The sequence below is a fragment of the Suncus etruscus genome, chromosome 6, assembly GCF_024139225.1.
Source record: "Suncus etruscus isolate mSunEtr1 chromosome 6, mSunEtr1.pri.cur, whole genome shotgun sequence".
NCBI classification, from domain to species: domain Eukaryota; kingdom Metazoa; phylum Chordata; class Mammalia; order Eulipotyphla; family Soricidae; genus Suncus; species Suncus etruscus.
The window spans coordinates 44,200,732-44,218,440 of NC_064853.1; the positions used below are offsets into that span (position 1 = coordinate 44,200,732).

At 44.6% G+C, this 17,709-nt stretch overlaps 1 protein-coding gene and 1 non-coding gene across 2 annotated transcripts; one reads left to right on the plus strand and one right to left on the minus strand.

Moving 5' to 3' along the window:
- Positions 1 to 219: 219 nt before the first annotated feature.
- On the plus strand, positions 220 to 8,643 carry A3GALT2 (alpha 1,3-galactosyltransferase 2). Its single transcript, XM_049775536.1, has 5 exons — positions 220 to 242; positions 6,863 to 6,946; positions 7,045 to 7,134; positions 7,297 to 7,434; positions 7,953 to 8,643. The coding sequence occupies exons 1-5, from the start codon at positions 220 to 222 to the stop codon at positions 8,641 to 8,643; spliced, it is 1,026 nt and encodes a 341-aa protein (XP_049631493.1).
- A 3,482-nt stretch (positions 8,644 to 12,125) lies between these two features.
- On the minus strand, positions 12,126 to 12,231 carry LOC126012307 (U6 spliceosomal RNA). The gene has a single exon (XR_007496824.1). It is a non-coding gene; the product is annotated as a U6 spliceosomal RNA (small nuclear RNA).
- Positions 12,232 to 17,709: the final 5,478 nt, after the last annotated feature.

Consider the following 17,709-nt stretch of genomic DNA (forward strand, 5'->3'; position numbering starts at 1 on the left):
CTCCCTGGGCCAAGCAGAACAGCTTTCTCCACTCTGCTCCACCCTCTTCAGGTGATTGGCCCTGGAGGTATAGTCCCCGACACTAGCTTTTTCCTGAAGATACCATTCCCAGCACCTGCTGGTTTCTGTCCCCCTAGGAACTTTATCTGGATCACCTGGAGCCCGTCATTTCTCCCTGGCTATGAACTGAGGAGGCTTCTGTCTCACCAGTTTTTCCAAATGGCTCTCAAGGAGCGACGCAGGTGAGTGGAGATACTGCCGATGTTGGGCTGGGTTGAAAGGCAGGACAGCTAGAGGACAGTCTGAGCTGGCCTATTGAGTGCTGGCGGAACTGTAGTGTGATCCAAAGATCCTGTCTATGGTTGCCCAGGAAATCAGTGCTGAAGAGACGTTTTATTCTCCATTCACATCTAGGATGGGAGCTGAGGTTTTGATACCACAGCCTACAAGAAAGGTAGGGTTTTTATTTGTCTTTCTGGGCCACTCCCAACATTCCTGAGAAGTTTACTCTCAGCTCTGTACTCTGAGGTAGGTCTCTGGCGATGCTGGGGTTTTGTGTGCAGGTGATAGAATTTAGGCCTCCTGCACCCAGAGCTTATGAACAAACCTAAACTTTTTCCTTTTTTTTTTTGTTTTTTTTTTTGTTGTTGTTGTTGTTGTTGTTTTTTGGGCCACATCCAGTTAAGCTCCGGGGTTACACCTGGCTATGCACTCAGGAATCGCTCCTGGCTTGGGGGACCATAAAGAAGCCAGGAGATCAAACAGTATTTCGTCCTAGGCTGGCGCTCGCAAGGCAGACACCTTATGGCTTGCGCCACCGCTCTGGTCCCCAAACTCTTTTTCCTAAGCAAGGCCAATAACTAGAAAGTACATTTCAAAAGAACTAGCCCAGAGAACAACCCCTGTAAGCTTAATCTATGCTTTCTTTAATCAGGACATTCTCCACTGGACATTCCAGCTTTCATCTCTGTCCAGCAGAGCTTGCTAGTGATTTCAGATCCTACTATTTGGAGATTAGTTTCAGTGTCAGTTCTGCGAGAGGGTGGTTGAGAAGGGATTTTGTCAAATGGTAGAGTTGATCCCTGGGTAAGACAGTGGGGCATGGAGCCAGGGATGATCTGGGTGATTTCTCAATGCGAATAACTGTTCAGGGTCCCAAATTTCTGTTCCCATAGAAGAATAAATGACTGATTGTAGGCAGATTCTGGGAGCAGTGCATAGGCTGGGCTGAGGGGCATTGAGGGAGAGAGAGAGCTGAAAGGAGCCTGAGCTGGGACTTCAGCCCCTATAGACACATGGACACAGATGACTGTTAGACCTGCATCCAGACATTCCCTTCTAAGCTCCAGACCCAAGACTGGATTGACTTTGCTTCCTTGAGTGTCCCAACATTTACTAAACTCTATCAGGCACAAAAACACAGAATCAGATCACACACACACACACAATGGTGGGGCCAGGGACCACCCACACACACACACACACACACACACACACACACACACACACACACACACACACACACACACAATGGTGGGGCCAGGGACCAAGGTCTAAGCCTCAGGTCTGAGGGAGACAGATAGATAGAACCTCTCATCTGGGCTAATTTTAAGACCTGTCACCACCTGAGCCTCAGGGTCATCTCCTAGGGTCTCATCCTGTTTTATGCTTTGTGTTTTGGGCCACATTCTCAGGCTCCTTTTAGCCTTCTGGAATATCTGAGCAAGGTAAGTGGAGGAAGGATTAGACAGACCTCTGTAGGTCCAGGGGCTCTGGGACTGGAGCGTACCTATAGGCTGAGATATTGTGGTACCAAGATAATCCTCCCAAGTGAGGAGGGTTGGAGTGAGAGTGGATGAGACTGAGCACACATCAGCCTCTTTCTTCTCTGCTCTGGTAGAGCCTTGGTACCAAGGTCAGCACCAAGCAGCACTGTAGGAAGGGGAGGAAGTGCTTGGGGCTGGGGGGGGGGGAGAAGTGGTACAATAACACTAGGTTTGGGGTCATGAGAACCCTAGCTTTGCTGCAGGCGTCTTGCATCTCAGCATTTCTAGTGGGGAGCAAATCCTTCATGAGAGGAAAGCAGGAGCACAAGCGGCTGAATATGAAATATGAAATAATGATACCACACACAGAGTATGCGAGTCAACACATCTTCTGGCAGGAGTGCAATAAGTTTAATTTTTCCAGCAGGGGGATTTATAGGGGTAAAACTAGCCATAGGTGTAGAGATGAATAATTATAATCACAAAGCAAAGTACAACAGTAACACTTCTTAAGCTATGGGTGTAACTAAAAATTCTAAGTTACAGGGGCTGGAGAGATAGCATGAAGGTAAGGCTTTGCCTTTCATGCAGAAGGATGGTGGTTTGAATCCCGGCATCCCATGTGGTCCCCTGTGCCTGCAGGGGCAATTTTCTGAGTGTAGAGCCTGGAGTAACCCAAGTGCTGCCAGGTGTGACCCAAAAGCAAAAAACAAAACAGAAACAAAAAAAATTCTAAGTTACAAAGGAGAAGGTTACAACTCAAGGCAGCTCTTTGCAAGTTTACTTCAAATGCAAAATTAGGACTAGGAGGAAGTAGGAAATATCTTGATCTTCACTGGGCTGGGCTCTATTATTTTAAGGGTCAAGTAAAGGAAGGAGTCAAATCCTCTAAAATGTGTTTCCCTATTTCTAAAGGAGAGTCAATAGCCCAGGATCTGCATTCACCAGAATGCAGAAGAAAAAAAAAAAAAAAAAAACACCAGAAAATGCAGATCCTGGGCTATTGACTCTCCTTTAGAAATAGGGAAACACGCTCTACTGAATCCGTTCTTGAGCTGGAGGCTAGCTCTAGCCGGCATGGGGTCTGGGGAGACCCCAATGTCGAAGGCTTTCTCCCTAGCTTGGGCATGCTGGGAGCCTTCGTAGGCCCTCAGCCATTCCCTCTCCTGCCCCCCGGCCTCCAGGCCTTCCCTGGGACCCAGCCCAGACGGCCTAAAATGGTGGGTCCATATTTGTGGGTGCTGAGAGCTGCTCATTTTTACTAAGACAGTCTCTGGCAATTTCTTACCAGTTTACATGTTCAAAATCGCGCGGTAGCAATAGCCCCCGCACACACAATATATATTAATAATATATCCTATCCTTAAGTTATGTTTTGTGTATGTAGAATGTCCATCTGGTATTCTGCTCTTTCGCACACCCCTGTTAAGCTCATTTTCACTTTTTAACTCTATCACCCCCAACCATCAGTACCCCCCATTTACCCTTTTTAACTTCAGTACTGCACAGTCCTAATCACACACCAAAGTGGTGTACTGGATTTAACAACCCCCAACTATTTCAAAAGACATAAAATGGACACATATGGCTTTGAATATTTTATATCTATTTTCTTTGACAGCTAACTCTTACTAAATATTCTCTTATACAGTGAAGATTTTCCCCACTTTTTATCTTTTCTTCTCTCTGTGAGCTGTTCAATAAGAAATATTCGGTGAAAGAATTCCTCAGTTTAATGCTTATGTTTAACCTTGTCATGGGGAGTTTTGGACTTGTTCTTGCAGCCCCCATATGGGCTTATAACGCCATGTGGCATTGTTCCTTGGTTGCATAGGCATATTAAAATGGGAAAATACTAAACACATAAATAAGTTCTTATCTAATAGAGATTGGAACATGCAAATCTTGTAGTGAAATGGGACCTTACACCTGAACATTGACATAATGACCTGGCACAGGCCTCAGAAGAATGGGCATTCTTCATTCACCCCCGAACCAGGGAAGCTATCTACTATCTACGAAACATCCAAGGTTTTTTTTAATAACAACACCTGGAAGCAATCCTCTACCAGGGAAGACCCTATCACTGCTTTGACATCTATCTACTCAATAGAGACTTCCCTTAACACTAAGAAGACTTAAGAACATCAACAACCTGCATACTGGACAGGACTTTCTGCATTGCCCTTTAATTGTGAGGTGAAACTAGAGGACGCTCCACATCCTGACTTCAATATAGGATATGCAGATTCCAGGATCTTTAATACAGAAACATGATACCAACAACAGAGACTGTGTGAAAAATAAAAGTGTGTTGGCACTACAGACAATGACTTGGATTGGGCAAACTAGTTTCCTAGGAGCCTAGAGTTGGTCTTATGCCAGAAAACTTCAGGGGTAGGGTCTCCTTGTATTTAGGCCAAGACTTTTCCTTTCCATATCCCCCATATTTTGGTGGGCCTATGCAAACAATTATTGCCACTCTAACACTGTTTTTACTGTGCTCCTTTGACTCTTACCCTTAAAAAGAAAAACCCACTTTTGAGGTTAACTTAAACTAATATGCATGTGCATGGAAAAAATACTATGCCTTCAATGTTTAAGGAGTTACATAAGTTTTATGGCTTTAGATTGCTTGATGTGCTGCTAAGAAATATTATGTATTACAATCTGGGGACTTGAGGGACAAAGTAATTGTACATGGGTTCTGTTTTATTTTTCTTAATGTTCTTTGGCCGAAAGTTCAAAGTTAAGATATCAGCAAGGGGACTTCTGAGAATTCTGTTTATGGGTGATTGTCCTTCCACTGTAACTTTACCTTGTCTTCTTTCTTTGCATCTTTGTTCTCATAATTAAAAATAAAAAAATTAAAATAAAAGAAATAGGGAAACACATTTTAGTGGAGTTGACTCCTTCCTTTACTTGACCCCTAAAACAATAGAGCCCAGCCCAGTGAAGATCAAGTCCCTATTTCCTACTTCTTCTAGTCCTGATTTTGTATTTGAAATAAGCTTGCAAAGAACTGCCTTGAATTGTAACCTTCTCCTTTGTAACTTAGAATTTTTAGTCACATCCATAGCTTAGGAATTGTTACTGTTGTACTTTACTTTGTAATAATAATTATTCTTCTCTACACCTATGGCTAGTTTTACCCCTATAAATCCCCCCCCACTCAAAAAATTAAACTTGTCACACTCCTGCCAGGAGATATGTTGACCCCACTTACTCTGTGAGTGGTATCATTATTTTATATTTTATATTTGGCTGCTTGTGCTCCTGCTTTCCTGTCATGAAGGATTTGCTCCCCATTAGAGATGCTGAGATGCAAGATGCCTGCAGCATTTGGCGCCCCACATTAGGCACCATTTTCTGTAGGTGGCTTCTGTCCTACAGCCATCAGTGAGATTTTGGTGAATCTACTTTAGGGAGAGTGGGTTGCACTCTTCCAGAAGACATGTTGACCTCACATACTCTGTGTGTGGTTTCATTACTTCATATTTTGCCACCCGTGCAACCCACTCTTCATAAAGTGGATTTATCGAAATCTCACTGATGGCTGTAGCACAGAAGTTGCCTACAGCATGGCTTTAATGCTGGAGGCCTTAGTAAAATTCTTAGCACCAGTGGGGAGTGACCCCCAACACTGTCCCCTATACCTGCCCAACCTGAGAGTCCCAACCCACTCTGTGTTCAAACAAAAACCCCAAGTCTGGATTCCCTAGTCTCTTTCAAGAAGACTTTCTGCCCCTACCTTTTCTTCTCCCCTAGTCCTATTCCTCAGCAGATATATCCAGTCTGTGGCTCTGAAGGAGGATAAAAGGGTGTGGACTGTGGTGTATATTTGTACTCACCTGCATACTAATTCATTTTGCATCACCCCTTATCACCCAAACCAACCCTTAAATGTACCTACGTTCTACTCTTCATTGTCAGACTTCAGGCTAGGTTGACTAAGCTTGCCTTTTTTTTTTCACACCCAGAGGCACTCAGGGGTTACTCCTGGCTCTGCATTCAGAAATTCAGGAATCAAACCTGGATCCGTCCTGGGTTGGCTGTACTAGCTGCATGCAAGGCAAATGCCCTATCACTATGCTATCTCTCTGGCCCCATGACTAAGCTTTCTTAACTACCCCAATGTTTGCTGCTCCTGTCCTGCAGAGACTCTGGCTGGCACTTTCTGTCACCCCTCCCTTCCTGCACAGCTCCCTGTGGCCTCAAGCTGTTTGTTCCAGACAGTTTACATGTCATTGGGGGTAAGAAAATTCCCAAGGAGGAATGCATGTAGCAGGCAAAAACATGGAAAACAGCCCCCTCGCCCTTTCTTTGCTATCAAAACTGGACTGGAGCAAGATGGTATGCTTTGCCTATGAAATGAGCACTTTGTAAAAACAAATAGGCTGGGAAGATAACTCATGTGGTCAAGCACATGTCTGGCATATACAAGGTCTCGAGTTTAGTTCCTGGCACCATATGGTCCCCCTCAGTACTTCTGGGAACTGTTCTGGGTTTCCTGAGCATCATCTTCCTACAACATCCTTGAATCTGGGAGTTGGCTCTTCCCCATCCATTTCAGGCCCCTTTCCAGACTAAGCTCAAATGTGACCTGCCCCAGGGCTGGACAAGGTCAGGTCCCGACTACATTAAGGAAAGGTAAGGATCAGAAAGCCATCTGTTCAGAATGAGCAGGTCAGGCAAATCAAGCTCCTCCACCAATGCTCACTAGGATGCTGCAAAAGAAAAGCACACTAAAGCTTTCAGTACTACAATGGAATAAGGAGAAGATGTAGAACCTTCTCCTGCTGTGCTCCCCACTGGCTGTGGGAGGAAACGGGGCTATGGAGAAACATGGATGTCATGTTGACATGGGTGCACATGCAGACATGGTAGCTGGAAGGGCTGCAAAGGTTTGACTGTTGCTGACATTTCTGCCTCTAAGGGGAGAAGTCATGTGGCTGGGAAAGGGGCCTGATTTCTTGCATGAACAGAACATCTCCATTGTGCTCAGAAATAAACTGAGCACTGCATTTCTCATGTGTGTATAGTTGTCTCTGTGTGTGCTTACCTGCACCTTGCTGATGTCCCTTCCTACCCTCCAGAGTCTGGAAAAGAAGCTTCTGGCGGCTGACCATCCTTGCACTTGGCCTGTTAGGAGTGTTCCTGTATGGGCAACGTGTAGTCAGGTACCCACTCTCCCCCTGCAGGGCCAACAGGCTGGTGTGAAGGTCATGGCCAGCCTGAGTGGGCTGGCATAGCTCCCACTGCTACCTTCGCCCTGCAGGTACTTAGAAGGGCTCATCCCCATGGGTGTGTGCCCTGCCTCCAGCATGCCCCTGCTGAAAGACAACTTCTCAGGCCCCCTGCGCCCCTGGTAAGGACTGTCACCTTCCCACCCTATGTCCCTGCCTTACTCAGTGCACCACCAGATTCCACTGCTCCCCACCCTCTGCATCGGGGGTCTGAACTGGAGACTCCTAAGTGCAGGGAGGTAGGGGGATGAAAGGGCCTGTCACCTCATCTTTGTCCTGGCCAGGGCCCGGCCGGAAGTCCTGACCTGTACCTCCTGGGGTGCCCCCATCATTTGGGATGGCGTTTTCGACCCAGATGTTGCCCGTCAAGAGGCTCTGCAGCAGAACCTTACCATTGGGCTGACTGTGTTTGCTGTAGGCAGGTAAGGCCTGGCCGTGGGGCCTGGGAGGCAGAGGGGTGAGGTACTGTTCCTCTGTTATGGGATCTCCAAGTCCAGGCCTCCAAGGCCTAGGTGAGGGCACAGTCATTCTTTCCTTCCTGGACATGAAATACAGGAAGCCAGGGGCTCACAGCTATGTCTGAGTACCCAGAGACCCAGGTCTGTCCTACTGGAAGTAGTTGATTTGAGATAAGGCAAGATGACATCTTTGTGGATGAGTCTTTAAGAGATCACTTGGGTAAATAGCAGAAATGGCCCAACAGTGGTCGGGGCTGAGATGCAGATGGTAAAGGATAGGCCCCGTACATAGAAACCACCCATCCGGCTCCCTGTCTTGCTCGCCTCCTGGGCTCTCCTGGCTTTCTCAACCTGGAGAGAAGAGTGTGTTGGAGGAACCTTGAGCAAAATTTTGCCAAATTGCCACTAAGATGCACTGGAAGATGGATGGGGGAAAGGAGGGCGACCAAGGCCTTAGCTAACCCTGCCGGGCCTTCTGGCAGGTACCTGGAGAAATATCTGGCGCGCTTCCTGGAGTCAGCAGAGAAGCACTTCATGGTGGGCCAGAGCGTGGTATACTACGTGTTCACGGAGCGCCCTGCTGCAGTGCCCCACTTGCTGCTGGGTCCTGGACGCCGGTTGCAAGTGGAGTACGTGGAGCCCCAGCATCGCTGGCAGGACATCTCCATGGGGCGCATGCACACATTGCACACTGCGCTGAGTGGACGGCTGGACACTGAGGTACACTACGTGCTCTGCATGGACGTGGACCAGTTCTTCAGCAGAACCTATGGGCCTGAGGTGCTGGCCGACACGGTGGCACAGCTGCACGCATGGCACTACCACTGGCCCCTGAGAGTACTGCCCTTCGAGCGCGACAAGCGCTCAGCTGCTGCGCTGGCACCAGGAGAAGGAGACTTCTACTACCATGCAGCCGTGTTCGGGGGCAGCGTGGCGGCCCTGAGGCGACTGACCGAGCACTGCACAAAGGGGCTGTGGTGGGACCGCATGCGCGGCCTGGAGGCACGATGGCAAGATGAGAGCCACCTTAACAAGTTCTTCTGGCTGCACAAGCCCGCCAAGGTGCTGTCACCTGAGTTCTGCTGGAGCCCAGACATCGGCCCACGGGCCGAGATCCACCTCCCACGCCTGCTCTGGGCACCCAAGGACTACGCTGGGCTGCGCAATTATTGAGGCACCTCTGCACTTTGGAGAATCTCAGGGTACCTTGTACCTAGCCTGGGTTTGGGGCTTCACCTAATGCCCTGCCCCTGCAACCAGCACTAAGCATAGTACCTGGAGTGGGAAGCTTCAGAGCATTTGCCACAGCCCCAGTTCAGAGGAAGCTGGAAACCAGTAGGCCTGCTAAGGAATGGTCCTGGCATGGCTAACTGAGTAGAGATCTCAAAGAGAGATCGCTTTCCTGACAAGAAGTTGTGGTATATTTCAAGCTTAGATTTTTTTTTTTTTTTTTTTGGTTTTGGTTTTTGGGTCACATGGGCAGCACTCAGGGGTTACTCCTTGCTCTGTGCTCAGAAATCACTCCTGGCAGACACAGGGGACCATATAGGATGCCAGGATTCGAACCACGGTTCTTCTGCATCCAAGGCAAACGGCCTACCTCCATGCTTTCTCTCCAGCCCTCTTTTTTTTAAACTTGATTGATTGATTAGTCTTTGGGCCAGGGGCCATTCCTGGCTCTGTGCTCAGAAACCATTCTCGGCAGACTCGGGGGACAATATGGGATGCCTGGATTTGAACCACCATTAGTCCTCGGTTGGCTGCTTGCAAGGCAAATGCCACACTGTTGTGCTATCTCTCCAGCCCCTCAAGCTTAGCTTATAGTTAGTTGCAAGCAGCCATTTGGCCAAAATATAAATCTCCCTCCTTCTGTGCTAAATATGTATATATTTGAGCATTTACCTCTTTACCTGGAAAACTTAGCATCAACAGAAACATATTGGGGCCGGTGCGGTGGCGCTAGAGGTAAGGTGCCTGCCTTGCCAGCGCTAGCATAGGATGGACCGCTGTTCGATCCCCTGGTGTCCCATATGGTCTCTCAAGCCAGGAGTGACTTCTGAGCGCATAGCCAGGAGTAACCCCTGAGCGTCACTGGGTGTGACCCAAAAAAAAAAAAAAAAAAAAAAAAAAAGAAACATATTGAAGCTGAAATAACTAACAGTTAGTTTAGTCAGTTCAATAATAGTTATTGATAGAATGTCCTGTGCCTTACTGCTCTGCAATCTGCCTAACTGCCCTGTCCTCTCAGATGAAAGGAATGTTTGTTTTGGGACATATCTGATGCATAAGGGACTTCTAGTGACTTGCTAACCTTTTACCTTGGAAATAACATCTAAGGTTTGACCTAGAACTAACAATGGGTTGTGAAGAAAGCTTTTGCCAGGTAAAGATTTGCCCCCTTTTAATTAAGTTTGACTTTTCAGACTTTGCCTTCTTAAAGTTGATCCTTCTAGTCAGACTTTAGGGGAGACTTAGGAAGTTTGGTTATTTGTTGAAACCTTAGTAATAAAAGGCCTGTAAACTGTCTAGTGTAAAGAAGTTTGTAGATTACGCTGAATGTACTTACAGATATCTAATTTTTGTTAACAAAAACATATATGTCTAACTTTTCAGTAAAACGTGAGTTTTTTACATATCACAAAAAATTATGACTTGCAAAAATTTTGCCTAAATAGCCACTGTCATCTTCAATAAATCAGACTCAGATTCACCCCACTTCTGAGTGTGGCTCTGTTACTCATCGCTGAATTTACAGACCCACCTTCCAGAAAGAGGATCCTGTGAACCCCCTTAGTGTCTGCACCAAGCAGGCCATGGCAAGTGCTCAGCTCTGAAGATCTGAAGAGGCACTTAATGCCTCAATACCAAACATTCACATGCACACACACTAAATATGTTTTGTTATTTTAGGTCACTCCCTGTGATGCTCAGGAACAACACTTTGTATTTATTATTGTTGTTGTTGTTATTGGTTTTGGACCCACACCCAGCAGTACTCAGGGGTTACTTCTGGTTCTATGCTCAAGAATCACTCCTGGCAGGCTCAAGAGACCATATGGGATGCTGGAGATGGAACTGGGCAAGGCAAAGGTCCTACTTCCTATATTATTGCTTCAGCTTCCCACCCCCACTATTTTTTAATGAGACTAAAATATGGAAAGAGAATTAAGGACAATGAGGATTTGGGAACTAGCTGTGAATGGGTTTATCTGCTGGGCCAGAACTGACTCTCAGGCCTCTGTAATAAAATATCTTAGGTGCTTTAAATTAATGTGTTTGTAAAATAGCCTTAATTAACCCTCTTAAGTGCCTGCTATTTGACCAAGGGCCTGAGTGGCATATTTCCTGGCCCTGGGTTGCTGTCCAGACTCCATGGCAAGGGAGTGTAAATATTAAGGGGTCAGGGCTTTCCGAAGAGGTGTCCCAGGAGGTAAGGACAGTAACTGCTGGGAGTTCTGTTTTTTTCCTGCCATCTGAGAGCACTGGAATCCTGAGGGTGGGCTGTTCTTTAGGTCTAATCCCTTCTAGAATGTTCTTACAGGGGCCAGAGTGAAGGCATAGTGGGTAGGCATTTGCTTTTATACATGGCCAACTCAGGCTCAATCCCTAGCATCTCACATGGTCCTCTGAGCCTTCCAAGAGTGATTTATGACAGTTAGGAGTAACCATTAAGCACTGCTGGGGTTACCAAAAAATAATGTTCTCACAAACCTTTGTCCCAGGGATGGACTGTCATTTCCTCTATTGATCTCACAGATTGTATCATCTGGTATCCTTTCCAACCACATCTCTATTCAAATGCAGTTCAGAGTGCCCCAGCCATCTGGACCCTGGATGAGAGGGAAGTCTAGGTTGGCTAGGTTTCCTGGTGAGGAAACACATGTAGCTGGGGCCAATCCCTGAGGGTTACAGACTAATGAATTGTGGCAAATAGATATTACACATGTCGACTTTTTTGCAAAAAAAACAAACAACAAAAAAGCTGCACAAGACCTTCTGCACAAGACATTGTGGATAATACTATATAGGGTAGACTCCTCTTATAGTGCTCACTACCATATTACTTGATACTCTAGGCATGATAATTATAGTTATCCTAAAATATGCACAATCTAACCCTGAAAGCTTCATTTAGCAAAGTTCACCCCCCACCATTGATGAAGTGCCTAGAAATTGGAAAACCTTACCCCTCTGAAATGCCAGCCCCATTTTGTAAATTTTTTTATTTATTTCTGTTATTTATTTTTATTTCTCTTTTTATTCTTTTTATTTATTTTGGGGAGTGTTTTGGGGGTCACACCCGGAAGCACTCAGGGGTCACTCCTGGCTTTACACTCAGAAATCGCTCCTGGCAGGCTTGGGGGACCATATGGGATGCCAGGATTCAAACCACTGTTCTGCATTCAAGGCAAACGCCTTACCTCCATGCTATCTCTCTGACCCCTATTTTTTTTTTTTTTTTTGGTTTTTGGCTTTTGGGCCACACCCGGTGGTGCTCAAGGGTTACTCCTGGCTGTCTGCTCAGAAATAGCTCCTGGCAGGCACGGGGGACCATATGGGACACCGGGATTCGAACCAACCACCTTTGGTCCTGGATCGGCTGCTTGCAAGGCAAACGCTGCTGTGCTATCTCTCCGGGCCCTGACCCCTATTTTTTATTTCTTTTATCTATTTATTTTTTGCATGTCATCCTGTGCAGGGGCCATGCTAATCTTCTCTGTGTCATTCCAATTTTAGTATATGTGCTGTCAAAGCGAGCACTTATTTTTTTTTTTCTGTAAAAGTAAATTTTTAATGGCTGGTTAATTATATCACTACATTTTTATTGTAATATAGTACTCATTTAAGCACTTAAAATGGAAGGTGTACAAAGATTAAATTAAGACACCGTAAATTGACTATTTGTTTTTATATAAATAAAGGTCCTAACCACACTGTTGACATGTAATACTGTTATAATACAACAGTTAAACTTGTGAGTCTACTATTTATTTTTAAGTGCTCTAATCCATCCCATAATGGTCGGGCCTCCAACTATAACCTATGAATAGATCTCTAATATCTGCCTATAAGTGGGTGTTAGTGTACATGCAGTGGACTCCTCTATGTTTGCCTAATCTGTATTGTAAATAATTCCTGCCTATATTGTATATAGCCCCCTCATATATTACCCCTCCTCACCTCACTCCCCGAATTACCACCTTACAACACTTCTATCCTCTCACCCTCTCAATCCCGATCCATTATCTCTCCCTATTTAACCCTCTTTATCCTCAGTTATTAACTCATCAGAAACCAAGACTATTCCCCTAACCCAGTAAACTGACTCCACTGACTCCCATAGCGAAAGGATACCCTCTCAACCTCCCATCTCTAGCCCAGGAAGAAGCTGCAGCCACTTATTCTATGTGACCCTTTTTCTTCCACCTCCCTTTAATGTGGACAGAGGTTGCTTGCTATTGAATTCAGTTCCAGAAGGATCCCCAGCTTGAGGACATTACCTGTCCCTTACTGCTGCAAACCATTTCTAAGATTCCATAAGACCACAGTGTGGGACGAAAATGTGCCCAGGATCTTATCCCCCCTCAGACTATCTCAAAAGACTTAATGAGGATATCTATATTTTCTTTGTATGTTTATTTCTTTAATAGTTATATCTTTTAGTGGGTTTATTTCCATATGTAAAGGTAACCTCCTCCATCTTTTTATTCTTTTTGCTCATTTTGGTTCTACTTAGTAATAAATTCTAGTAGAAAAGTCTTGCTTGGAATAAGAGCTCAGGACAAAACCAGGGCACAAAGATTGTATAGCTTGTCATTTTGACCCCCAAATGCACCAGTAATATAATATGGCATCATTCCTTTTTGCATAGGCACACTAAAATGGGAAAATCTTATATGTATATAGAAACAAGTTCTTATCTAATAGGGATAAGAACCCATAAAATTTTGGGGGGTCAAATCCAGTGGTGGTCAGTACTTACTCCTGACTCTGCACTCAGAAATCACTCCTGGCATGGGGCACCATATGGGATGCCAGGATTCAAACCACAGTCAATCCTGGATTGCCTGCATGCAAGGCAAATGTCCTACTGCTATGCTATCTCTTCAGTCCCAAGAACTCATAAATTTTATAATACTGGGGCACCTTCCACCTGAACACTTGTTATGAGGATTTGACTTGGACCTCAAGTGATAGGAAATGGACCATCCAATCCCAACCCTCAGACTCCAAATTTAGAATTGCCATAGTTGGGGCCGGAGAGGTGGCACTAGAAGTAAGGTGTCTGCCTTGCAAGCGCTAGCCAAGGAAGGATCGCGGTTCGATCCCCCTGCATCCCATATGGTCCCCCCCCAAGCCAGGGGTGATTTCTGAGTGCTTAGCCAGGAGTAACCCCTGAGCATCAAATGGGTGTGGCCCTTAAAGCCAAAAAAAAAAAAAAAAAAAACAAAAAAAACCTGCCATGGTTCCCTGCACCAGCACCAAGAATAACACCCACCCACCCACCCACCCCACCCCACCCCCCGGGAGAAAAGCCCTAATACTGCACTGGCACTAACTTGAGCCAGAGTAGTTTTATAAGACACCCTAATAACAAGGAAACAGCAAAAATCTTGATCTAAGGGCAGGCTGCCCTACCTCATCACCTAATAGTGAGATGAATTCAGAAGACCCTCCATCCTAGGATCTGTGCAAAAATCAAGATCACTAATTACAGAAGACTGATTACAATAACTGTGACTGAGCCGAACTTTTCCTGGGACCATAAAGAAAGACTCTATCTTGGGCTTCATCCTAGGACCTGTGCAAAAAAACAAGATCTCTAATTACAGAGGATGGACTTTGACAACCACGACCAAGCAGAATGTTTCCTGGCACCATAAAGAGAGACCTTGGGGTTTGACAACTAACATATCTGGAACCTGTAGTCAGTCTCATGGCAGTATGATCCAAGGGTAGAGGCACCCTGTATCTCTTAGGCCAAAGACATTTTCATTCTAATTTACCCATTATTTACTGAGCCTATGCAAAAAAACAAAAACAAAGGTGCCGAAGAGATAGCACAGCGGTGTTTGCCTTGCAAGCAGCTGATCCAGGACCTAAGGTGGTTGGTTTGAATCTTGGTGTCCCATATGGTCCTCCACCCCTCACTGTGCCTGCCAGGAGCTATTTCTGAGCAAATAGCCAGGAGTAATCCCTGAGTACCGCCAGATGTGGCCCCAAAACCAAAAAACAAAATAAAACAAAACAAAACAAAAAAACTTGCCACTTCTACCCTCCCATTTGAAGTCAGATCCATCCTGGGTGGGCCACATGTAAAGCAAACTCCTTAAAGCTGTGCTATTTCCCTGGCCCTAATTTTTATTTTATTTTTTCTTCTTTCTTTTTTTTGGGGGGGTGGGGAGTCAAACCTGGCAATGCTCAGGAGTCACTCCTGACTCCACACTCAGAAATCACCCCTGGCAGGCACTGGGCCCATGCTAGAACTACCATCTGTTCCAGATTGGCTGCCTGCAAGGTGAATGCCCTACCGCTGTGTTATCTCTCTGGCTCCTCTTTCTTTCTTTCTTTCTTTCTTTTTTTTTTTTTTTTTTTTTTTTTTTTTTTTTGGTTTTTGGGTCACACCCGGCAGTGCTCAGGGGTTATTCCTGGCTCCAGGCTCAGAAATTGCTCCTGGCAGGCACGGGGGACCATATGGGACTCCGGGATTCAAACTGATGACCTCCTGCATGAAAGGCAAATGCCTTACCTCCATGCTATCTCTTCGGCCCCATCTTTCTTATTTTTTTAAATTTATTTATGTTTATAGCTTCTCTATAGGGGCTCCTGCCTGCTTTTTTTTTTTTTTTTACAGAATCATAGAATATGAATCATCTTGTTCAGCTCCATATTTCTTTAGTTTGTTTGGTTTTTTGGTTTTGGGGTCACATCCAGAGGCACTCAGGGGTAGTGGATACATAGTCATATTTTATATGGGGAGTTTCAATGACTTCTGAATGAGCTAATATTGGTTTTCATCTTCATGCTACAATGTTTTTCTGTTATGTCCATACTGTTATGTCCCAACCAGCAAAAACAGACAATGGTCTGGCCTACATCAGTAAAACGTTTCAATCATTTTGTAAGGAATGGCAAATCAAATATATCACTGATATTCCCTATAATACACAGTGACAAGCCATAGTTGAAAGAGCTTACAGAACTCTTAAAACTCAACTATTAATATATAGAAAAAGAAGCTTACCAACAACGGACATTTTATTTATTTATTTATTTTGAATTTTGGGTCACATCCAGCAGTGCTCAGGGGTTACTCCTGGCTCTATGCTCAGAAATCGCTCCTGGCAGGCTCTGGGGACCATATGGGATCCTGGGATTTGAACCACCGTTCTTCTGCATGGAAAGCAAATGCCCTACCTCCATGTTCTCTCTCCGGCCCCCATCACAATGGACATTTTAACCTTAACATTATTTTCACCAAAATTCTTTAATTTACCCCAAGGAAAAAACTATACCACTGCAGAAAGACACTTTAAAGAAGATGTTCAGGGACTAGAGAGATAGCACAACAGAAGGGCATTTGCCTTGCACGCAGCCATTCCAGGACTAATGGTGATTTAAATCCCGATGTCCCATATGGTCGGTCCCCCTGAGCACAGAGCCAACCCTGAGTGTCGCCATGTGTGACCCCAAAACCAAGATAAATAAATAAATAGATGTTCAGGTACAAAAAAAATTAATTCACCAATATGGGTAAAAAATAAATAATGAATGGGTTCCTGGCAATCTCCTCATTGGAGGAAAATAATATGCTTACATATCCTACAGATAGCAACATGGCCAAGAAACTCTGGGTCCCACTTTGCCTTGTCAGAAGCAAGATTCTCAGAAATAAAAAATTCAGGGGCCAGAGCATAGCACAATGGTAAGGTGTTTGTGTTGCACACAGCCAACACAGGACAGACCCTGGTTCAAATCCCAGCATCCCATATGGTTCCCGAGTCTGCCAGGAGTGACTTCTGAGAGCAGAGCCAGGAATAACCCGAGTGCCACCAGATGTGACCAGAAAAAGAAAAAAAAAGACAAAATTCAGACACAAATGCATGATAAGACTGCAAACCTCCCTTCAGAACCAACACAGATCACTCAAAAAAATGAGAAGAGGAAACAAACTGCAACCTCAACATGTAACTGGGACAATAAGTTGACACTACACAATGAGGCAGTGACTATTGAGAGTGGAAATGACTAGTTCCAGGATCTCAATTCTGTAGATGAAGGAATTGATCCTGCTCTCACCGGACTTCATAATTTAGCAAACACTTATTACATAAACTCAGTACTACAATGCGTGTATAATATCCCCAGTTTGACTTACTACTTTTGCCAGAACAATTATAAGGAGGAGATTAACAGGTCAAATTCGTTGGGACATAAAGGCAAAGTGGCAGAAAAGTTTGGTAAGGTTATAAAAGCCTTGTGGGCAGGACAGCAGAAATATATCAACCCAAAAGACTTTAAAATGACCATTGGAAAGGTCAATGGGATTCACATGAACTACTTCTATTATTGATAGAGAGTCTTCATCAGGATTTGAACAAAATTAGACAGAATAGACATATAGAGGAAAATAGTGAATATTCTTAACTCAAAAACTGTAAAACAAGCTTGGCAGAGACATAGTTTAATGAATATATTATTGCTACACTCTTCCAAGGCCAGCTAAAATTCACAATTCAATGCCTCATCTACCACCATGCATCTCAGATATCCGAAACTTTTACTTATTTATTCTTGCCTTTGACATCTACAGATAAATGCATGTTTCAAGATTGCCTTACTGTTTTGCAAAGAACTGAAAGACAGTAATAGGGTTTACTGCAACCATTGCAACATACAGTAGGATTTCTTAAATTGGAAATTAACTTCTATATTATTAATACACTTGAAATATTTTTCTATGAAAGCAAGAAGATGACAAAACTGCAGACTCATGTGAACTTTCCTTTAAAACCTTGACTTATCACAGTACACTATGAATTCTAAGAACAATCCTAAACAATACAATTTATTCTCTGTTTTGAACCATTATGGTGAATTGGAAAAGAGTCATTTCACAGCATGTTGTAAAAATATAGGAAGACAATGTTGATTTAAATTTTGGGGGGCCTGGAGAGATAGCACAACAGTGTTTGCCTTGCAAGCAGCTGATCCAGGACCAAAGGTGATTGGTTCGAA

What these genes read in the sequence shown, in the direction of transcription:
- A3GALT2 (XM_049775536.1), top strand. Translation starts at nt 220, where the DNA reads ATGGCTCTCAAGGAGCGACGCAG. An exon ending in TCAGGCCCCCTGCGCCCCTG is followed by an intron (nt 7,135 to 7,296) that starts GTAAGGACTGTC and finishes TGTCCTGGCCAG; the next exon opens with GGCCCGGCCGGAAGTCCTGA. An exon ending in ACTGTGTTTGCTGTAGGCAG is followed by an intron (nt 7,435 to 7,952) that starts GTAAGGCCTGGC and finishes GCCTTCTGGCAG; the next exon opens with GTACCTGGAGAAATATCTGG.